The 21538-nt window shown below is 37.4% G+C and overlaps 1 protein-coding gene across 1 annotated transcript in view; it reads left to right on the plus strand.

The window, feature by feature from the left end:
- TLL1 (tolloid like 1) overlaps positions 1 to 21538 on the plus strand; it is a 325786-nt gene that overhangs the window by 300187 nt on the left and 4061 nt on the right. The window contains exon 19 of the mRNA XM_052654737.1: positions 9185 to 9398. Coding sequence (XP_052510697.1) covers positions 9185 to 9398 — 214 coding nt within the window. The remainder of the gene's footprint in view (positions 1 to 9184; positions 9399 to 21538) is intronic.

Consider the following 21538-nt stretch of genomic DNA (forward strand, 5'->3'; position numbering starts at 1 on the left):
TCTCTTTCAGAATTTTCCACAGTTTATTGTGATCCACACAGTCAAAGGCTTTGGCATAGTCAATAAAGCAGAAATAGATGTTTTTCTGGAACTCTGTTGCTTTTTCCATGATCCAGCAGATGTTGGCAATTTGATCTCTGGTTCCTCTGCCTTTTCTAAAACCAGCTTGAACATCTGGAAGTTCACAGTTCATGTATTGTTGAAGCCTGGCTTGGAGAATTTTGAGCATTACTGTACTAGCGTGTGAGATGAGTGCAATTGTGCGGTAGTTTGAGCATTCTTTGGCATTGCCTTTCCTTGGGATTGGAATGAAAACTGACCTTTTCCAGTCCTGTGGCCACTGCTGAGTTTTCCAAATTTGCTGGCATATTGAGTGCAGCACTTTCATAGCATCATCTTTGAGGATTTGAAATAGCTCAACTGGAATTCCATCACTTTCACTAGCTTTGTTCGTAATGATGTTTTCTAAGGCCCACTTGACTTCACATTCCAGGATGTCTGGCTCTGGGTGAGTGATCACAGCATTGTGATTATCTGGGTCATGAAGATCTTTTTGGTAAAGTTCTTCTGTGTATTCTTGCCACCTCTTCTTAATATCTTATGCTTCACTTAGGTCCCTACCATTTCTGTCCTTTACTGAGCCCATCTTTGCATGAAATCTAATTTTCTTGAAGAGATCACTAGTCTTTCCCATTCTGTTGTTTTCCTCTATTTCTTTGCATTGATCCCTGAGCAAGGCTTTCTTATTTCTCCTTGCTATTCTTTGGAACTCTGCATTCAAATGGGTATATCTTTCCTTTTCTCCTTTGCTTTTTACGTCTCTCACTTTCACAGCTATTTATAAGGCCTCCTTTGAGAGGCTAATTACCTCAAGCACAGGCATTCTGTGTCTACAAAAAAATCTTATTCTTCCTTATAATATCCTACATCAGAGAAGAAAGAGATCCATAATTCCTGTATACCCTTATGTAATAATTTAAATAGAAAATAATATTTCCTATTATTATTAGGAATATTTACTAGAATAAAATCTTAACAAAGTTACAGTGATTAAATAAATTTTTAAGCAAATATATACATCAGGGATATATGGAGGGATTAGAAACATATAGTTTGGTTGCCAAAGACTTTTGTCTAGATTCTAGCACTTCTACTTACGAGTTGCATTATCTTGGAAGATAGTTACCATTTTAAAACCTTAATTTCTTCATCTGAAAATTGAAGCTGCTGCTTACTCACATTTTGTGTATATAGACATGTTCTTGTACACAAAGTATTTGGCACAATACTTTATTAAGTGCCAATAAACAATGATGTATACAATAATATGACAATAATTTAATTTTAAAAATTTTTATTAAAAATTCAACCATAGTCAAGCATGTGTGTAGCCTTATCAGCTTGAAATTCAGTACTTAGTGATCCACTAATTGTTTAGAAACATATTTTTCAGTCTCCATGTGTTTGTGTTTTTTCGTAGTTTTTTTCTTTGTAGTTGATTTCTAGTCTCAAAGTATTGCAGTCTGAAAAGATGCTTTATGTGATTTCAATTTTTTTAAATTTACTAAGACCTGTTTTATAGCCTAGCATGTGACCTATCCTGGAGAATATTCCATGTGCACTTAAGAGTGCTTTCAGATAGAGCTGGTCTAATGGACAATTTAAGGGCAATGTTTCCAGACTGATTTTTTTGTCTGGATCATCTGTCCATTGATGTAAGTGAGGTGTTACTATTATCGTGTTACTGACCAACTTTTTCATTTTGTAATTTTCTTGTTTCTAGTTATGGCCTTGTCTTTTTCACCTAGACGATTTCCTTTAACATTTGTTGCAAAACTGGTTTGGTGGTGCTGAATTCTTTTAATTTTGCTTTTCTGTAAAACTTTCAATTTATCTATTAAGTTTGAAAAAAAACTTTTCTGGGTAGAGTATTCTCGGCTATAAATTTTTCTTCTCTTTCATCACTTTAAATAAATCATGCCACTCCCTTCTGGCCTGCAGAGTTTCTGCTGAAAAATCACCTGATAGTCTTATGAGAGTTCTCTTCTATGTTTGTTGTCATTCAGTTGATAAGTCATGTTCAACTCTTTGCAACCCCATGGACTGTAGCAATCCAGGGTCTTCTGTCCCCCACTATCTCCCAGAGTTTGCTCAAATTCAGGTCTATTGAGTTGGTGATGCTATCTAACCATCTCATCCTCTGCTGCCCTCTTATCCTTTTACCTTCAGCCTTTCCCGGCATCAGGGTCTTTTCCATCGAGTCAGCTCTTTGCATCAGGTGGCCAAAGTATGGAGCTTCAACTTCGGCATCAGTCCTTCCAATGAATATTCAGGATTGATTTCCTTTAGGATGGACTTGTTGGATCTCCTTGCAGTCCAAGGAACCCTCAAGAGTCTTCTCCAGCACCACAATTTGAAAGTATCAATTTTTCAGCACTCAGCTTTCTTTATGGTCCAACTCTTGCATCTATACATGACTACTGGAAAAACCATAGTTTGACCATACAGACCTTTGTCAGCAAAGTGATATGCTGTTTAGGTTTGTCATAGCCTTCCTTCCAAGGAGCAAGTATCTTTTAATTTCATGGCCTTGTATGTTATTTGTTGCCTTTCCCTGCTGCTTTTTGTATTTTCTGTTTTTCTTTTTGTCATTTTAATTACAGTGTGTTTTGGTGCATTCCTCTTTGGGTTAATCCTATATGTGACTTTCCATTCTTCCTGGACTCTCTGGAGTGTTTCCTTTCCCATGTTAGGAAAGTTTTCAACTATTGTATCTTCAAATATATTATCAGCCCCTCTATCTTTCTCTTCTTCTTCTGAACTAGTAATACTAATATTAGTGCATTTTATGTTGTCCCAGAGGTTTCTTCAACTGTCCTCATTGCTTTTCATTCTCTTTTCTTTTCTCTGTTCATTACCAGTGATTTCTACTACTTTTTATTCCAGCTTTCTGTTCTGCTTCTCTATCATTTAGTCTACACTTGATTCCTTCTAGTTCATCTTCATTTCAGCTATATTTTTCATCTCTGTCTGATTGTCATTTATTATTTTCTAACTTATTAAAAACGTCTAACTTCTTGTGTGCATCGTTCTCCTCCCAAATTCTTTGATCATCTTTACAGTCTCTACCTTGAACCTTTTCTCAGGTAGACTGCCTAGCTCCACTTCATTTAGTTCTTCGGGAAGTTTTGTCTTGCTCCTTCATCTGGGACATGTTCATCTGTGCCTTCGTTTTGTCTAAGTTGCTGCTTTCATTTTCATGTATCTAATAGTTTGGTTATGTTTCCTGATCCTGGAGAAGTGACCATTTGCAGGAAGTGTCCTATGTGTGCCAGCAGTGCAATCCCTTCTCATCGCCCAAACTGTATGTTCTAGGGGATCTCCCTATCAGGACTGTGTAAGTCTTTTAGTTGTGGCAGGCTGAATAGCTGGGTGGCCTGTTAGGCTTGGTTGACCTCAGGTCTGCTTGATTGCTTGGGCTTGCCTTGTATGGAGGCTGCTGGCTGTTCCACACAGGGGCCTGGTCATAAGGTGGCCAGCTGCAGAATCCAGGGGGTCCCAAGGCTAGTGCTGGCTCACTGATGGAAAGAGAGTCCATAAGACTTTGGGGCTGTAGCCCACCCACTGGTGGGTGAAATCCGGTCCTGGTGTTAGTGCAGGACTACTCCAAGCAAAGTATATCTTATATGCCAAAAGGCACTGTGGTTAAATCAAGGGTCTTCAAATGAAAAGATTATCCTGGAATATCTAGATGGGCTTGAAGTAATCTTGCGGGTCCTTACAAGAGGGAGCCAAGTGTTATACTGTTGGATCTGAAGATGGAGGAAGCAAACGTGAGCCAAGAAATGAGGGAAGCCTTTAGATGCTGAAGAAAATCAAAGGAAACAGATTCACACCAAGGACCCCTAGAAGCAGCACAGTGCTTCCTCACCCACTTTAGACCACTGACTTCCACAGTTCTAGAACAATAAAAGTGTATTGCATTGAGCCTCTAAATGTGCCGTAATTTCCTGGAGCAAATTTGCTGGAGGAAACGAATATACTTGTCTTGTTTTTGGAGTTTGTATTTGTGTGTGTGTGTGTGTGTGTGTGTTAATCATTAAATGCTAACCACATCATAATAGTTTTAAAGTTAAAATAAATAAATTTATATTTTTAAAAAAGTAAAAGAAACCTTGGCTGAAAGATACTTGGAAAAATTCTCCCTATTAGAAAAGGGGTAAAGTTCTGAATGAATAAAGGGATAGTGTTCTATCATTCCTGGCTTTACCATGTCTTTGTTCTGAAAGTCTCTCTCTACTCATTATTAAATTTTTGGTACTTTTTTCATATTCCAAATTACTCTACATTTTTAAAAAATTTTAAACAACTGAAAAAAGATCTAGGCATAGGATCACATAGCAATAGGCTAATATACCATTTTATTTTTATGTATCATATCCTAGCTTTGCTAAGTTATATAGTTGTAGTTTACAGCTCCATATGTGGGATATTTGGAAAACAAAACACTCACAGTGATATATAATTCTCCACCATAAATCCGTTATAAGTGTATTTGATCACTGTTGTCAGAAGACCGGAGTTTGAGTTCAGTTGTGCCATTTTTTCCAGTGGCCTCTAATCCTCCCAATATCTTGAGGAAGACTAAATGATAGTTCTTATCAAAGGCAGGAAAATGCAAAGGATGGATAGAACCAGAGAGGTCCGAATCTCATCGCACAACTGCTCACATTGTATCAGTCTCTTTAATTCTCTAAGTTTGTAGTCACCCTTGCTAAATTTTATTTCCACATTAAGCACTATTATTTTATTATCTTGTCCTCTGTGAATGTATGTAGAGACTTTGAACGGCCTTATCCTTTAGCTAGTGCTTGTATTTTCAGTAAAAGTACCTCTGGTGGTGGTTTAGTCTCTAAGTTGTGTCCAACCCTTGCTACCCCATGGACTGTAGCCCCCCAGGCTCCTCCGTCCAAAAGATTTTTCAGACAAGAATACCTTTTCAGGCAAAAGTACCTCTTTGTTGTTTTTGTTGCTCAGTCACTCATTTATTCCAACTCTTTGTGACCCCATGGACTACAGCACGCCAGGCCTCCCTGTCCATCACCAACTCCCAGAGTTTACCCAAACTCATGTCCATTGAGTTGGTGATGCCATCCAACCATCTCAACCTCAGTGGTCCCCCTCTCCTCCTGCCTTCAATCTTTCTCAGCATTGGGGTCTTTTCTAATGAATTAGTTTTTATATCAGGTGGCTAAAGTATGGGAGCTTCAGCATCAGTCCTTCCAATGAATATTCAGGATTGGTTTCCTTTAGGATTGCCTGGTTTGTTCTCCTTGCAGTCCAAGGGACTCTCAAGAGTCTTCTCCAACACCACAGTTCAAAAGCACCAGTTCTCCCGTGCTTAGCCTTCTTTATGGTTCAACTCTCACATCCATACAGGACTATTGGAAAAAAACAGAGTTTTGATTATATGGACATTTGTTGGCAAAGTAATGTGCATGTGAAAGGGCTGTATATGGAAGCCTGGCTGGAAGCTAGGAAGGTAAATTAGGCTTGCTTGGATGTTCAAAAAAAGCAGTTATTCTTTCCAGAGCTTAAAATGAAAGGTTAATTTTGTTTCTTTTGAATGATTCTCTTTAAATGATTTAGAATTTCTTACTAGAATGTACTGTCATTCACTCATTTTGGTCTAAAACATGGATCATTAACCTTAATCATAGAAGTATAATAAAGCAGTGAATAAGGTTTAAATGTTTGAATACCAAACTGTCTTGTAAAGTCTGAGTGCAGATGCTTAAGAAAGGTATTAAAAATTCCCCTAAAATGAGGGCAGTGCTTCAGCAGAAATCAGAGTTCCTTATAGCTCCACACATCAACTTTTCTGTCCTGTCTTCACTGTAAATTTGAAGGGCTTTGGGGGAATGTTTTTTGAGAATCTTCGGGAGATTTTTTGAGAGACTTCGGGAGGCACACTCCGTGGCATTGATTCCTGGTGACTGGAAATGTTCACATTCTGCATCATTGAGACATAGAGATCCCTGCCTCAGAATGTGTGATAGAAGAAAACAATAAATTCTGTGTCTTACTTTACCTTTGGGGACTCTAAAGCCAGTTTTTAAAGATTTCCCATGGACTCTTATAATACCATTCTATGGCCTAGAAATATTTCCTATTAAGGCAAGTCACTATAAATGGAGATGTCTCTACATGTATGTTTCTAACATATTACAGGGCAGATTTATGAGATCTCACCATGTGAATTAGTCACATTTTGCTTGTGTGTGGTAAAGCATTTGGATTGAGCTGGCTTTTGGAAAAGGACCACCCAATCTTTACAACCAACCTTACAAGCTGCTATTAATTCCAAGGGGGAAAATTAATCAATACTTTAATGAATGAGAGTTATTTGCATTACTGAGAATGTATCAGCTACACAAACTTCTTGATGTGACTCTTAGAAAATCAGTCTGATTCTGTTAGTAATTTGATAAAAACCTGGAGTCAGTTGGTTCCAGACCAAGTGTCAGCGTAGCCCCTAACCCACTAACTCAATGACACCTTCTGTGGTATTGCTATGTTCTGTAAAACAGATGTTATGATTTACTCCAGACATCCTGCATTTCACTAGAAATTGAAGTAGCCCATTAGTTATCTCATTCACTTCATTTTCAATGGACCAATCAATGGACTAAACACATGTGGTCTGTAAATTCTGATTCTATTGTTAACTTTCACTTATAGGATGAGCTTTAGAATGTCATTACTCTCATCATTCTTAAAGTTTTCTCTTCTACACAGTGGGTTTCTCTGCTCTTTATATTTATAGATGAATGCTTCTAAAGTCCATTCCAAAGAGACGATTATTTGACATGCAACCGTTTTCAGATGTTATTTCTCTTTATACAATATTTTTCTTAGTATTTAGAAGTTTGCTTTCATATTTAGCTAAAAAAAAAAAAACCCTCTGGATGAAGTTAAGCTGATTTTCTCTTATTGTTTTCTTAAGAGTTATAAACTGATATTGAGACTGTTTATGTGTACCCAAAGATAATAAAAATTGACTGATTACCCTCTTATGAGAGGCAGAAAACCAGAAGTTTTGGTGTGCCATGTCCTTGGTGTTTCCATTCATGGGATTGACCATCAACATGGTTTAGGTAGTTAGGTAGATGATTGGACATAGCCAACAGTCCATTCAGGGTTTTCTATTTTCCAAACACTGTGTTTCTACTTTGTTTCATTCTCTGCAACTAGATTACAGAGATTAATATGTGACAAACCCTTCAGTGGTGCACACTTTGAATGTTGTGCTTCAAATTAAATAAACTGCTAAAGTCTTCTTGTTCACTATATTTTTTCTGCACTGTTTGTTTCCAGTGAGATTCTTTGTGCTGTATTTAATCCTTTTTGTACTATCCAGTGTCATTGGATGAATGAAATGATTGTTCCTTTTACTCATAATAGTTATAACAAATAGAGATTCACTACCACTTATTGGTTATAACTTTTTAATTTATATTTTTAAGTAGGGCACAGTGGGATGAGACATAAAAGATCAGCCTTCTTCCTTTTCTTTTGTCTCTTCACTCTTTTCTCCTACTCCCTAATTAATATAAATTGCTTCCTTCATTGCTTACCTTACTTACTCCTCTAAAGATAGAAGTGAGATCAAGTGGTAGTGTGGAATAGAATACATAAATGTGGTCATCACTGAGGGAGATGCAAGTCTAAGTCACTTTTTTCTTTGAAAAATATAAAATTGTGTCTTCAATCGAGAATTATGATCCCTTCACAAAATTGCATTTAAAAATATGCATGTAAAACATTTGTGTGAAAAATTTTATACTGCAGGGATTGTAGCAAAATTAATACATTTTCACGCTTATTTTATATTTTCTCCAACTTATTTTTTAGGTTTGCTCTTTCCACTTAAGTAGGATTAATGGTTTACTTCTTGAACACATGATGAGGAAATGAAAAAGCTTTAATTGGCAGTCACAAATAACCTAGAATTCCTAGAATTATTAATACTTTGGACAATTATTACTTTCAGCCCATCTCAATTAAACTCTCTGTTGTTGAATTTAATACTATATATTTAATAAACTTTTAACAATTTGCTAACACCTACACATAAAAAAGCATACTAAAATTTGTAATACTCCAAATATTAAAATAAGTGTAGTATCTCTCTGAAAAGTTAATTAAAAATAATCTATCCTGAAGATGTATTAGTATTTTCTAATAATATGGGTTGTAAGACCCAAATAAATATATGATGAAAAACCCCTTTATGTATTCTATTAAGGTTTACTATATTTAATTTTTGTGAAAATGCTTACTTTTAAAATTATGAGATTTTCTTTTTATTTTAAATGCTCAGTGGTATGATGATGTTCAACAGTTTATGATCATCAACATCAGAAGGAATCACATTTTAAATATAATTGTTTAAAATTTTCTAATGCATTAAGAATAAATCCAGAATAAAAAATCATTTTGCTATTATAATCTGTCTAATTTCTGGAGTAGACTTAATTGCAATAGTAGAATTAGTTGCAATAGTCCAATAGAATTTCACGTGATATTATTGCATTGTTTTCCTCATTATGTCTTCCTAGACTTTATATTCTATTGATTTCACACCCTTTTTCAATAATGTGCTAGATGGATTAAATCATTTGCAAACCCTGAACATATTTTTTCAATTAATTAATTAATTTTAATTGGAGGATAATTACTTTTCAATACTGTGATGGTTTTTGCCATACATCAACACAAATCGGTCACAGGTATATATGTGTCCCCCCCATCCTGAGGTCCCCTCCCACCTCTCACCTCCCTCCCCACCCTATCCCTCTAGGTTGTCCCAGAGCATCGGCTTTGGATGCCCTGCTTCATGCATGGAACTTACACTGGTCATCTATTTTACATACGGTAATATACATGTTCAGTGCTGTTCTCCCAAATCATCCCACCCTTGCCATTTCCCACTGAGTTCAAAAGTCTGTTCTTTACATCTGTGTCTCCTTTGCTGTCCTGCATGTAGGATTGTCAGTACTGTCTTTTAAAATTCCTTGTATATGCATTAATATACAATATTTGTCTTTTTCTGCTGCAAAGAAAAGAACCCATTTTGAGTGATATGTGGCTTTATAAATTTTCTTTTTTTCTTTCTTAATAGGCCTTTACTGAATTTGAGATTGAGCAGCATCAAGAATGTGCTTATGATCATTTGGAAGTATATGATGGAGAAACAGATAAATCACCAGTTCTTGGACGACTGTGTGGGAACAAGATACCAGAGCCCCTTGTGGCTACTGGAAATAACATGTTTGTTCGGTTTGTCTCTGATGCATCTGTTCAAAGAAAAGGTTTTCAAGCCGCACATTCTACAGGTGAGTAAATTCGGTGATGCTTCTCTTTTCTGAGTAAGTACCAAGTTTCTCTTCTAGTGAAGGCAGGGTATTTCTAACAGGATCAAAAGAAATCCCACTGAAACATTTTATGAAATGTTTGAGAACCATGTAGCAACCTATCTAAACATCTTTGTAGTTGTTGTTTAGTCACTAAGTTGTGCCCTACTCTTTGTGACCCCATGGCCTCCTCTGTCCATGGGATTTTCCAGGCAAGAATACTGGAGTGGGTTGCCAATTTCTTCTCCAGGGGATATTCTCAGCCCAGGGATGGAACCTGCATCTCCTGCCTTGGCAGGCAGCTTCTTTACTGCTGAGCCAAAAGGGAAGTCCTATCTTTGTAGCTCAATATTCAAAAAACTAAGATCATGGCATCTCGCCCCATTACTTCATGGCAAATACATGGGGAAACAATGGAAACAGTGACAGACTTTATCTTCTTGGACTCCAAAATCACTGCAGATGGTGACTGCAGCCATGAAATTAAAAGATACTTGCTCCTTGGAAGAAGAGCTATGACCAACCTAAATAGCATATTAAAAAGCAGAGACATTACTTTGCCAACAAAGGCCCATCTAGTCAAAGCTATGGTTTTTCCAGTAGTCATGTATGGTTGTGAGAGTTGGATTGTAAAGGAAGCTGAGCACCGAAGAATTGATGCTTTTGAACTGCGGTGCTGGAGAAGACTCTTGAGAGTCCCTTGGACTCCAAGGAGATCAAACCAGTCAATCCTAAAGGAAATCAGTCCTGAATATTTATTGGAAGGACTGATGCTGAAGCCGAAGCTCCAATACTGTGGCCACCTTATGGGAAGAACTGATTCATTGGAAAAGACTCTGATGCTGGGAAAGATTTAAGGCGGGAGGAGAAGGGGATGACAGAGGATGAGCCGGTTGGATTGAATCACTGACTCAGTGGACATGAGTTTGAGCAAGCTCCAGGAGTTGGTGAAGGACGGGGAAGCCTGGTGTGCTGCAGTCCATGATGTTGCAAAGAGTCGTACACAACTGAGCTACTGAACTGAAACCGGAACTGGATCTTTGTAGCTGTTGCACTAACTAAAAGAAACACAGTAGTTTGATCTGATTCATAATCAAGAACTGAGCTATCGGGGAAGCCCCAAATATCAAGAAAATTATCTCTTAATGTTTATAAGGTGTATTCCATGTTAATTTTGGCAATTTGACTTATGTATTTAATAGGTAGAATCTGTAGCTTGAAATTGAAAATTTTTGTTTTTGCTAAAATCTTACATGATTAGCTAACTTTCACATTAATATTTTTATCAATGTGGTATGATCAAGAACTACCTTAAATATTTATATGGTATATTATATGTTAACTTTAGAAATTCAGTTTATATGTTATATATAACAGATAGAAATCTATAGCTAGAAGTTCAAAAATTTTGTTATTGCTAAAATCCTAAAGAGTGACTAAAAGTTTTTGCTTTACCTATTAGCTAATTTTCACATTAATATATTTTTGTGATTCAAATTTTGAATTCAACTGTTTACAGAGATTAACTTTTCCCCTTTTATTTGGTATGCAATACGATCTTTTTCCTAACCCTAATCCCTAATTTGACCCTTACAGGTTTCAGCTATAATGGAAGTTTTTAAGAAATAAAATATAATTTAGACAAATATGAAACATTTTAGGCAAAAATGTAAAATAACTGTTTTAATTTGGAGCAAATTTAACAATATATTCCATAAAGTGCAGTGAGTGTCCTTTAAAATCCTTCAGTTGAAATATACACTCACTGAAGTCGCTCAGCTTATAGCGACACCTGGTGCCAGGCTCAGTGCCTTCACTGCTGAGACCCGAGGAGAGATCTGCAGCTTCCATCGTGTCCAGCGCTTTGCCACCCTCTGCACCATAGCCAGGGTATTCTCCAGGCAAGAATCCTGGAGTGGGTTGCTGTGCCCTCCTCCGCGGGATTTTCCCGACCCAGGGACTGAACCCCAGTCTCTGATATCTACTGCTTTGGCAGGCGGGTTCTTTACCAGGAGCGCTACCTCTTGGTGTAACAGTCTTGTTTGTCATGCTCTCTCTTTTTTAAAAATTTATTTATTTTAATTGGAGGCTAATTACTTTACAATATTGTATTGGTTTTGCCATAAATCAACATGAATCCGCCACGGGTGTACACATGTTCCCCATCCTCTCTGGGTCATCCCAGTGCACCAGCCCCAAGCATCCTGTATCCTGCATCGAACCTGGACTGGCGACTCGTTTCGTATATGATATTACACATGTTTCAATGCTATTCTCCCAAATCATCCCACCCTCTCCCTCTCCCACAGAGTCCAAAAGACTGTTCTATACATCTGTGTCTCTTTTGCTGTCTCGCATACAGGGTTATCATTACCATCTTTCTAAATTCCATATATATGCGTTAGTATACTGTATTGGTGTTTTTCTTTCTGTCATGCTCTCTTGATTATTGTTTTCTCCTTCCACTTTTATTCTACTTTAGAAATGATAACTTTATTCTATTGCTCAATTTTATTTTCCACTCTAGTATATTCTGCTATGAGCATTAAATTTAAGTCTATTTGGGAGAAGGTGGATTCTATCTGATTTGTGCTAGCAATGACTGGACTCAAAAATAATACAATGTCATTATTTCTCATGATTAATATAAATATTCTGGTTTGAGAAAAATCTTTCATGGATTAAAAATATTCCATATTAATGTACTTTTTATGCCTTTGACATTTACTCTTTAAATACTTTCCTGATAACTTGTCACATGTTGAAGGAATAGAAAAATTGAAATCTCATTACTTGATCTATATTTTTCTGACATCATAGTGTTAATGGCATAATTTTAAAAATAATCCTGGCTGTCACAGTTTCTAAGAATAGAATGTAAAAATATGCTTCAAAACTCTTGAAACAGCTGATATAATATCTTCAATTTACTCACTTATAAATTCCTCTTCAGTTCAGTTCAGTCGCTCAGGTGTGTCTGACTCTTTGTGACCCCATGAATTGCAGCATGCCAGGCCTCCCTGTCTGTCACAAACTCCCGGAGTTCACCCAAACTCATGTCCATCGAGTCAGTGATGCCATCCAACCATCTCATCCTCAGTCGTCTCCTTCTCCTCCTGCCCCCAATCCCTCCCAGCATCAGAGTCTTTTCCAATGAGTCAACTCTTCGCATGAGGTGGCCAAAGTATTGGAGTTTCAGCTTTAGCATCAGTCACTTACTTTTATAGTTTCTCTTTTTATCTTTAACTTTACCTTAAACCTCAAGTTTTCTTGCAGCTATAAAACTCCATGACTCCTTAATTTACATGGCTTCTGCTATAGATGCTATTTCTGTGTATGTATTACCATTAAGAATTCATTGAAGTGAACTTGCTCAGTCATGTCCAACTCTGCCACCCCATGGACTGTAGCCTACCAGGCTCCATCCATGAGATTTTCCAGGCAAGAATACTGGAGTGAGTTGCCATTTCCTTCTCCAGGGGATCTTCCCAATCCAGGGATCAAACCCAGGTCTTCCACATTGCAGGCAGATGCTTTACCGTCTGAGCCACCACATTATCACAGAGATCATATATTGAAATCCAGTGGTATACATAGCATGCACTTGATATTTCAGGCACATACATACATTTAACAACTACATACATTGAGCTCTCAAAAGAGCTATATGATGTAGGAATTATCTTTCTCTTCAGATAAAGAAATTTAAAATCTGAGAGATTAATTTGCAACAATTTCTAAAATTATATCAAAACCTGGATTTCATCCTAATTCTGACTGTGTCCAAAGCTCGTGTACTTTCTACTATGGTATATTTTCTATAAACATAAGCATTTTGGACTAGGAAGAAAACCAATACAAAACTGGATAACTGTTAATTGAAACAATATGTAGAGACTGGATGCTTCCTCATACAAATCCTCTGTCCAAAGTAACCAACAGACTAGTTTCATTTTACTCTATTGTTCATCCCATATCCATTCAAATACCCATGTGAGCAGCCTCAGTATTATTTTGTAGGCAAAACATGCCTTGGATATTGTTTGATTCAGTCCTGTCATCTCAGAAATGAGGCTTCCGAGGCTTAAACTCAATGACAACCAAAGTAGCACAAAAAAATAACAGCTGGAACTAGAATCCTCTCCCGACTCCTGCTCACTTGTGCTCTTGTCAACAATTGTGGCATTATCTTTCTTTCTCTTGTTCATGTGTAAATTTTTGCTCTCACTTAACTAGTTATCTTTGAATTTGGGGGGTAGATTTATTTTTTACTGGTACTCTCAAGTAGCCATACGTACTGAAATATTATGTACTGATTGTTATTTATTTCTTGGAATGCTTTCTCTTTAACAAGGTTATTTATTTCACAGTCTTTCATCAGATATGTATTTGGTACTTGCTTTAAATAGACACTGTAGAGTATTAATAATTCATAGCCAAACAAATGGGAATTTTATGGGAACTTATGAGAAAATAATGAGACCCTGGTTCGATTCCTGGGTTGGGAAGATCCACCAGAGAAGGGATAGGCTACCCACTCCAGTATTTGGGGGCTTCCCTTGTGGCTCAGCTGGTAAAGAATCCGCCTGCAATACAGGAGACCTGGGTTTGGTCCCTGGGTTGAGAAGATCTCCCAGAGAAGGGAAAGACTACCCACTCCAGTATTCTGGCCTGGAGAATTCCATGGACCATGTAGTCCAGGGTTGAAAGAGTCGGACATGACTGAGCAACTTCCACTTCACTTCATGAGAAAATAGGGGCTTCCCTGGTGGCTCAGCATAAAGAAAATGCCTGCCAGTGCAGGAGATGCAAGTTTGATCCCTGGGTCAGAAATATACCCTGGAGAAGGAAATGGCAACCCACTCCAGTATTCTTGCCTGGAGAATCCAATGGACAGAGGAACCTGGTGTACTATAGTCCATGGGATAGCAAAGAGTTGGACACAATTTAGCAACTAAACAAGAATAATGACAATGAGAAAATAGAAGCAATATCTACCTTTTGACAGCTAGAGTCTGAGAAGTTAAATTTAAAATTTGTGGTGGATTTCTGTTAAGACAGTCAAGTCCAATACTACATTTGTCAAATTTGCTAAATGTATAAGGCATTTATTCATTATTTACTGCTTTCTAGAACACATGTTAACTATTATTAATGGACCCTGAAGTATACATTTTAATTTGCTTGAATAAATTTATATTTCTATATAAAATTTTAATTATTTCCACAAGGAAAGTTTCTAACACTATGAATTCTGAAATTAGATGAATAGAAATATTAATGTTGCTTTATGGTTTTCTTTTTTTTTTTTTTACAAGTAATACATTCCAAATCCGTGGGAAATGGACTTTATTGAAAAAGGTGCCATTTTCCTCTGAAGGTGGGTTCAAATTCTAAGTCCAAATTTATTTTAATCAAGTAGAAGAAATGGTATTATGCCAGACTTAAACTATTGAAGAAAAAAGCTTTTTCATTAAAAAAAGTATCCTGTGTATTCTCTCAGAAGATAAGGCTATAGTACAGGAAAAGAGGAAAAGTGTGTAAGAAAATATTTTAAAACACTGCATGTCTGGCAGGACATTTTTCTGCAGCATAAAGCATCATCGTAATTGTCAATGACATTTAAAAATCAAATAATATATTATTCAGCACCTTTGAAATTATGTTGATAAAACTAAATTATATTTCTGTGCATACTAAAAACATTTACTGGTCAGATTACAGGCCCTCTTAGGAACTTAACCAGGAAATAAACAAATGTCTTTCCAAATTAAAATGAAGGCCACACTTTCTGAAACAATTTAAGTCAGTCTTAATTGTAGTTTAAGTCATTTGAGTATTGTCGTTTTCTAGAAGTTTTCAGTAAAATCAAATAATGATGCCTCACATTTAAGATTCGCAAGGGGTTTGTTAAGTCTCTTTTTCCCATTTTGTTCAAATACTTCATTTTCTTCTTGACTTCTGATCTGAACTAGGTCCCTCAGAGAATTGTTTCCTCTGATTTGTTTTGCTACTTTGTTTCTCCAAAGTAGGCATACAGAAGCCAGCACCTCTCCCACAGTTCACCTCTTCCTGAGCTGTGGAATAAAAGCAATGCAAGTACTGACAGCTGTAAACAAAACAAACCACTCACTTATATCAAACTGTGAGAATAAATCAAATTTATTAAGTATTTGTCAACGGAATTACATTATTTATACATTTATATAATGAATTCAGAAATATTGTCACAAAATATTTTACTGGCCTTCGAAAAGCTAATTCTTCCTTTCTGAAAACAGATTAATAGTGCTTTAAATTGTTTTTCAATTTTTCTGGCTCTTCTTTTTGCACCTGAGTGGATCCCTAGAAGTACAGATGATGGCATTTAGATGTTCTCGCTGGAAAATAATAAAATGATGGTAGTGTATTCTTAGGTGGCTTTTCCTGCATGCCAGATATCTTTCAATAATTTCACATATATTTCAATAATTTCACATGTATTAGCCTATAGCTCCAGAGAAGGCAATGGCACCCCACTCCAGTACTCTTGCCTGGAAAATCCCATAGACAGAGGTGTCCATGGGGTCTCTGAGGGTCAGACACGACTGAGCAACTTCACTTTCACTTTTCACTTTCATGCATTGGAGAAGGAAATGGCAACCCACTCCTGTGTTCTTGCCTGGAGGACCCCAGGGACGGGGGAGCCTGGTGGGCTGCCGTCTATGGGGTCACACAGAGTTGGACACGACTGAAGCGACTTAGCAGCAGCAGCAGCAGCCTATAGCTCTTCATCTAGATCCTATCACTTGAGTACTGTGTATGATCCCTACTTTAGAAATGAAGTGGGGGACAAAATCCCACAGCTGATGACTAGTAGAATTCAGATTTGTATCCAGGCCATTTGGGTGTAGAGTTTTGTCACAGGGAGAGGAAATAATTCTTGGAGTTAGGGATAAGAGAAGCACCATTGTGGAAAAAGAAGGAGGCTTAGTTTTCAGTCTGTGGGACTTAAGAGATAGTTCCCAAGACTGATCAGATTTCCAGCTTTCCAGAGAGAGTGGTTATAAGCACACATGGGACCTATATCAAGAGATTGTGCAAGACACTTGTCCTCAAACTGGAAGACAAAGGGACAATTATTTATTTTTTTTTAATTTAAATTTATTTATTTTAATTGGAGGCTAATTACTTTACAATATTGTATTGGTTTTGCCATACATTTATTTTTTTATTTAAATTTAATTATTTTTAATTGGAGTATAATTACTTTACAATGTTGTGTTGGTTTCTGCCATATATCAATGTGAATCAGCCATAGGTATGTATACTAAGTCCCCTCCCTCTCAAACTTCCGCCCCATCTCCCACCCCATCCTACCCCTCTAGGTTGTCAGTGTACCAGTTTAGAACTCTCTGCATCATACAGCAAATTTCCACTGGGTATCTAATTTTATATATAGCAATGTATATATTTCAATCTTTCTCTCAATAGCTCCAGTCAGTTTTCTATGTCTGCATCTCCATTGCTGCCCTGCAGAGTTTCATCAGTACTATCTTTCTAGATTCTACATATATGCGTTAGAATACAATATTTGTTTTTCTATTTATGACTTCACTTTACTATTGTAAATAGTGCTGCAATGAACAGTAGGGTACATGTGTCTTTTTCAATTATGGTTTCCTCAGAGTATACATGCCCAGTAGTGGGATTGTTGGATCATATGGTAGTTTTATTCCTAGTTTGTTAAAGGAATCTCTATACTATTCTCCATAGTGGTTATAAATCAGTTTGCATTCCCACCAACAGTGCAAGAAGGTTCCCTTTTCTCCACACCTTCTCCAGCATTTATTGTTTATAGATATTTTCATGATTGTCATTCTGACCAGTGTGAGATGATACCTCATGGCCATTTAGATTTGTATTTCTCTAATAATGAGCCATGTTGAGCATCTTTTCACGTGTTTTTAGCCATCTGTATGTCTTCTTTGGAGAAGTATCTGTTTAGTTCTGCCCAGTTTTTGATTGGGTTGTTTGTTTTTCTGGTACTGAGCTGAATGAGCTGCCTGTAAACTTTGGAGATTAATTCTCTGCCAGTTGTTTTGTTTGCTGTTTTTTCTCCCATTCGGAGGGTGGTCTTTTCGCCTTGTTTATAGATTCCTTCACTGTGCAAAAGCTTTTAAGTTTAATTGAATTTCATTTATTTATTTTTGGTTTTGCTTCCATTACAGTAGGATATGGTCATAGAGGATCTTGCTGTGATTTATGTCAAGGAGTATTCTGCCTATATTTTCCTCTAAGAGTTTTATAATTTCTGGTCTTACATTTAGGTCTTTAACCCATTTTGAGTTTATTTTTGTGTATGGTGTTAGGAAGTGTTCTAATTTCATTCTTTTATACATAGTTGTTATCATTTAACATTATGTAGAAGGCATTCTCATGACTAAAACACTAGTTGGAAGTTTTTGCATCTATAGTCATGCCAAGGTCTCTGAGTGTGCAGTTGTATGTGGCAATACCCAGAGTTTTGGCTGAGTCTACTTGTATTCAGACACATCTGAATAGGGTTCCATCTTGGGGATTCAGAAACATTTTGTTAGTTAAAATCGCCAAACCACAATGTGGGTAAACCATATAACAATCTGAAAAAATTTTAGTAAGAGTTTTAGCTATCCTAATTCACCCTCACAAGGTGCTGCCAAGGACTGTCTGGTCACAGACACACCAGGGTTAAAATTGTGTTTCAATAACCATTGGTTTATCAGTCCAAATCTTTCCACATTGTATTTTTGTTTCTGTTCTTTCCCAACTCTTCCCACTTTTGGGGGGACTTCCCAGTTTTTGTAATGAAATTTCTGCTTCCCAGTAACCTGTCAGTCATTGCAAATAAGAGCAGAATGAAACTCTACTTTCTCCTGGCACTTTCCATAGCACTTCCTTTGTCTCCCTATGCCCAGTCATGCTTGTATGTGTAATTGGTTGGAGGAGACCATAGGCTTCCTCTACTTTTATCTACTCTCTTGTTGCTGTTCAGTCACTAAGTCATGTCTGACTCTGTGAACCCATGGACTGCAGCATGCCAGGCTCTTCTGTTCTCCACCATCTCCTGGAGTTCGCTCAAACTGATGTTCATTGAGTCGGTGATGCTATCTAACTATCTCATCCTCTGCCACCCTCTTCTCCTTTTGCCTGCAATCTTTTCCAGCATCAAGGCCTTTTCCAGTGAGCCAGCTTTTCACATCATGTGGCCAAAGTACTGTAGCTTCAGCTTCAGCATCATCACTTCCAATGAATATTTAGGGCTGATTTCCTTTAGATAGACTGGTTTGATCTCCTTGCAGTCCAAGGGACACTCAAGAGTCTTCTCCAACACCACAGTTTGAAAAGATCAATCCTTTGGCCTTCTTTATGGTTCAGCTCTCACATCTGTACATGACTACTGGAAAAACCATAGGTTTGACTATAAAGACCTTTATTGGCAAAGTAATGTCTCTGCTTTTTAATATGCTGTCTAGCTTGGCCATAGCTTTTCTTCCAAGGAGCAAGTGTCTTTTCATTTCATGGCTGCTGTTACCATCTGCAGTTATTTTGGAGTCCAAGAAAACAAAATCTGTCACTGTTTCCATTTTTTCCCCCATCTATTTGCCATGAAGAGATGGGACCATGCTGGGCTGGAAGAAGCACAAGCTAGAATCAAGATTGCCGGGAAAAATATCAATAACCTCAGATATGCAGATGACACCACCCTTATGGCAGAAAGTGAAGAAGAACTAAAGAGCCTCTTGATGAAAGTGAAAGAGGAGAGTGAAAAAGTTGGCTCAAAGCTCAACATTCAGAAAATGAAGATCATGGCATCTGGTCCCATCACTTCATGGGAAATAGATGGGGAAACAGTGGAAACAGTGTCAGACTCTATTTTTCTGGGCTCCAAAATCACTGCAGATGGTGACTGCAGCCATGAAATTAAAAGAAGCTTACTCCTTGGAAAAAAAGTTATGACCAACCTTGATACTGACTGAACTGACTGAAATGAACTGAACTGAACTGATGGGACCAACATGCCATGATCTTAGTTTTTTGAATGTTGATTTTCAAGCCAGCTTTTTCACTCTCCTCTTTCACCCTCATTAAAAGATTCTTTAGTACCCCCTTCAGTTCAGTTCAGTCACTCAGTTGCATCCAACTTTGCGACCTCATGGACTGCAGCAGGCCAGGCTTCCCTGGCCATCACCAACTCCCAGAGTTTACTCAAACCCATGTCCATCGAGTCAGTGATGCCATCCAACCATCTTATCCTCCGTTGTCCCCTTTTCCTCCCACCTTCAATATTTCCCAGATCAGGGTTTTTTCCAAGGAGTCAGTTCTTCACATCAGGTGGCCAAATATTGGAGTCTGAGCTTCAGCATCGGTCCTTCCAATGAATATTCAGGACTGATTTCTTTTAAGATAGACTGGTTGAATCTCCTTGCTGTCCAAGGGACTCTCAACAGTCTTCTCCAACACCACAGTTCAAAAGCAACAATTCTTCGGTACTCAATTTTCTTTAGATTCCAACTCTCCCATCCATACATGACCACTGGAAAAATCATAGCTTTGACTAGATGGAGCTTTGTCAACAAAGTAATGTCTCTGCTTTTTAATATGCTATCTTCTTTGGTCATAGCTTTTCTTCCAAGGTGCAAACATCTTTTCATTTCATGGCGGCAGTCACCACCTGCAGTGATTATGGAGCCCCCCAAAATAAAGTCTGTCACTGTTTCCATTGTTTCCCTGTCTATGGGACCAGATGCCATGATCTTGTTTTCTGAATGTTGAGTTTTAAGCCAACTTTTTCACTCTCCTCTTTCACTTTCATCAAGAGGCTCTTTAGTTCCCCTTTGCTTTCTGCCATAGAGTTGTGTCATCTGCATAGCTGAAATTGTTGATATTTCTGCCGGCAGTCTTAATACCAGCTTGTGATTCATCCAGCCCAGGATTTCGCATGATGTACTTAGCCTATAAGTTAAATAAGCAGAGTGATAATATACAGCCTTGGTGTACTCCTTTCCTAATTTTGAACCAGTCTATTGTTCCATGTCTGATTCCAACTGTTGCTTTTTGATCTGCATACAGGTTTCTCAGGAGACAGGTAAGGTGGTCTGTTACTCCCATTTCTTTATGAATTTGCCACAGTTTGTTGTGATCCACACATCCAAAGGCTTTAATGTAGTCAATTAAGCAGAAGCAGATGTTTTTCTGGAACTCCCTTGCTTTCTCCATGATCCAAAGAAGGTTGACATTTGATTTCTAGTTCCTCTATGTGTTTTCTAAACCCAGCTTGTACATCTGAAAAGTCTCAGTTCAGGTACTCCTGAAACCTAGCTTGAAGAATTTTGAGCATAACCTTGTTAGCATATGACATGAGCACAAGTTTACAGTAGTTTGAACATTGATTTCCTCTCTACTCATTGTAAAATTTGAGGGCCCAGGCTACAAAGGGTAATTTTTTGAAAACTTTCATTCTCTAAAATGCATTAACTGTAAATTTTATGCAGGTATATATTTGTTATACTTACCTCTTATGACAGAAGTAGTAACTGGTAAATCATATGTTTATTAACATCTCTGAAAAAGCTTCCCTTGTGGTTCAGCTGTTAAAGAATCTGCCTGCAATGTGGGAGACCTGGGTTCGATCCCTGGGTTGGGAAGATCCCCTGGAGAAGGGAAAGGCTACCCACTCCAGTATTCTGGCCTGGAGAATTCCATGAACTATATAGTCCATGGGGTCACAAAGAGTCAGACACGACTGAGCGACTTTCACTCACTCACTCTGAAAAAGCTGTGAAAAGAGCATATTTTTGTTGTTTGTTAAACACACAAATTATAACTCATAATGTTCTGGAACTACAAGATTAACTACAATTTATGAGCAGTGTACATTATTCCAAATCAAGTTAGATAAGTATTTCAACCTAAGTAAAGTAATACTGGTCTGTATATTCTATGTAGAGAGTTCTATATGGCACATATACACATACAGGATTTTTATATTGTTGATTTTTTTAGTTATTTCTTATTACTTTGGCTTTTGGGTTCTTAAAATATTTAGATTTAACTTGAACACTGACCTTCTTGTCCCTGAAAACAGTTATTTAAGAGTGAAA

This window comes from Budorcas taxicolor, chromosome 17 (assembly GCF_023091745.1).
Source record: "Budorcas taxicolor isolate Tak-1 chromosome 17, Takin1.1, whole genome shotgun sequence".
NCBI classification, from domain to species: domain Eukaryota; kingdom Metazoa; phylum Chordata; class Mammalia; order Artiodactyla; family Bovidae; genus Budorcas; species Budorcas taxicolor.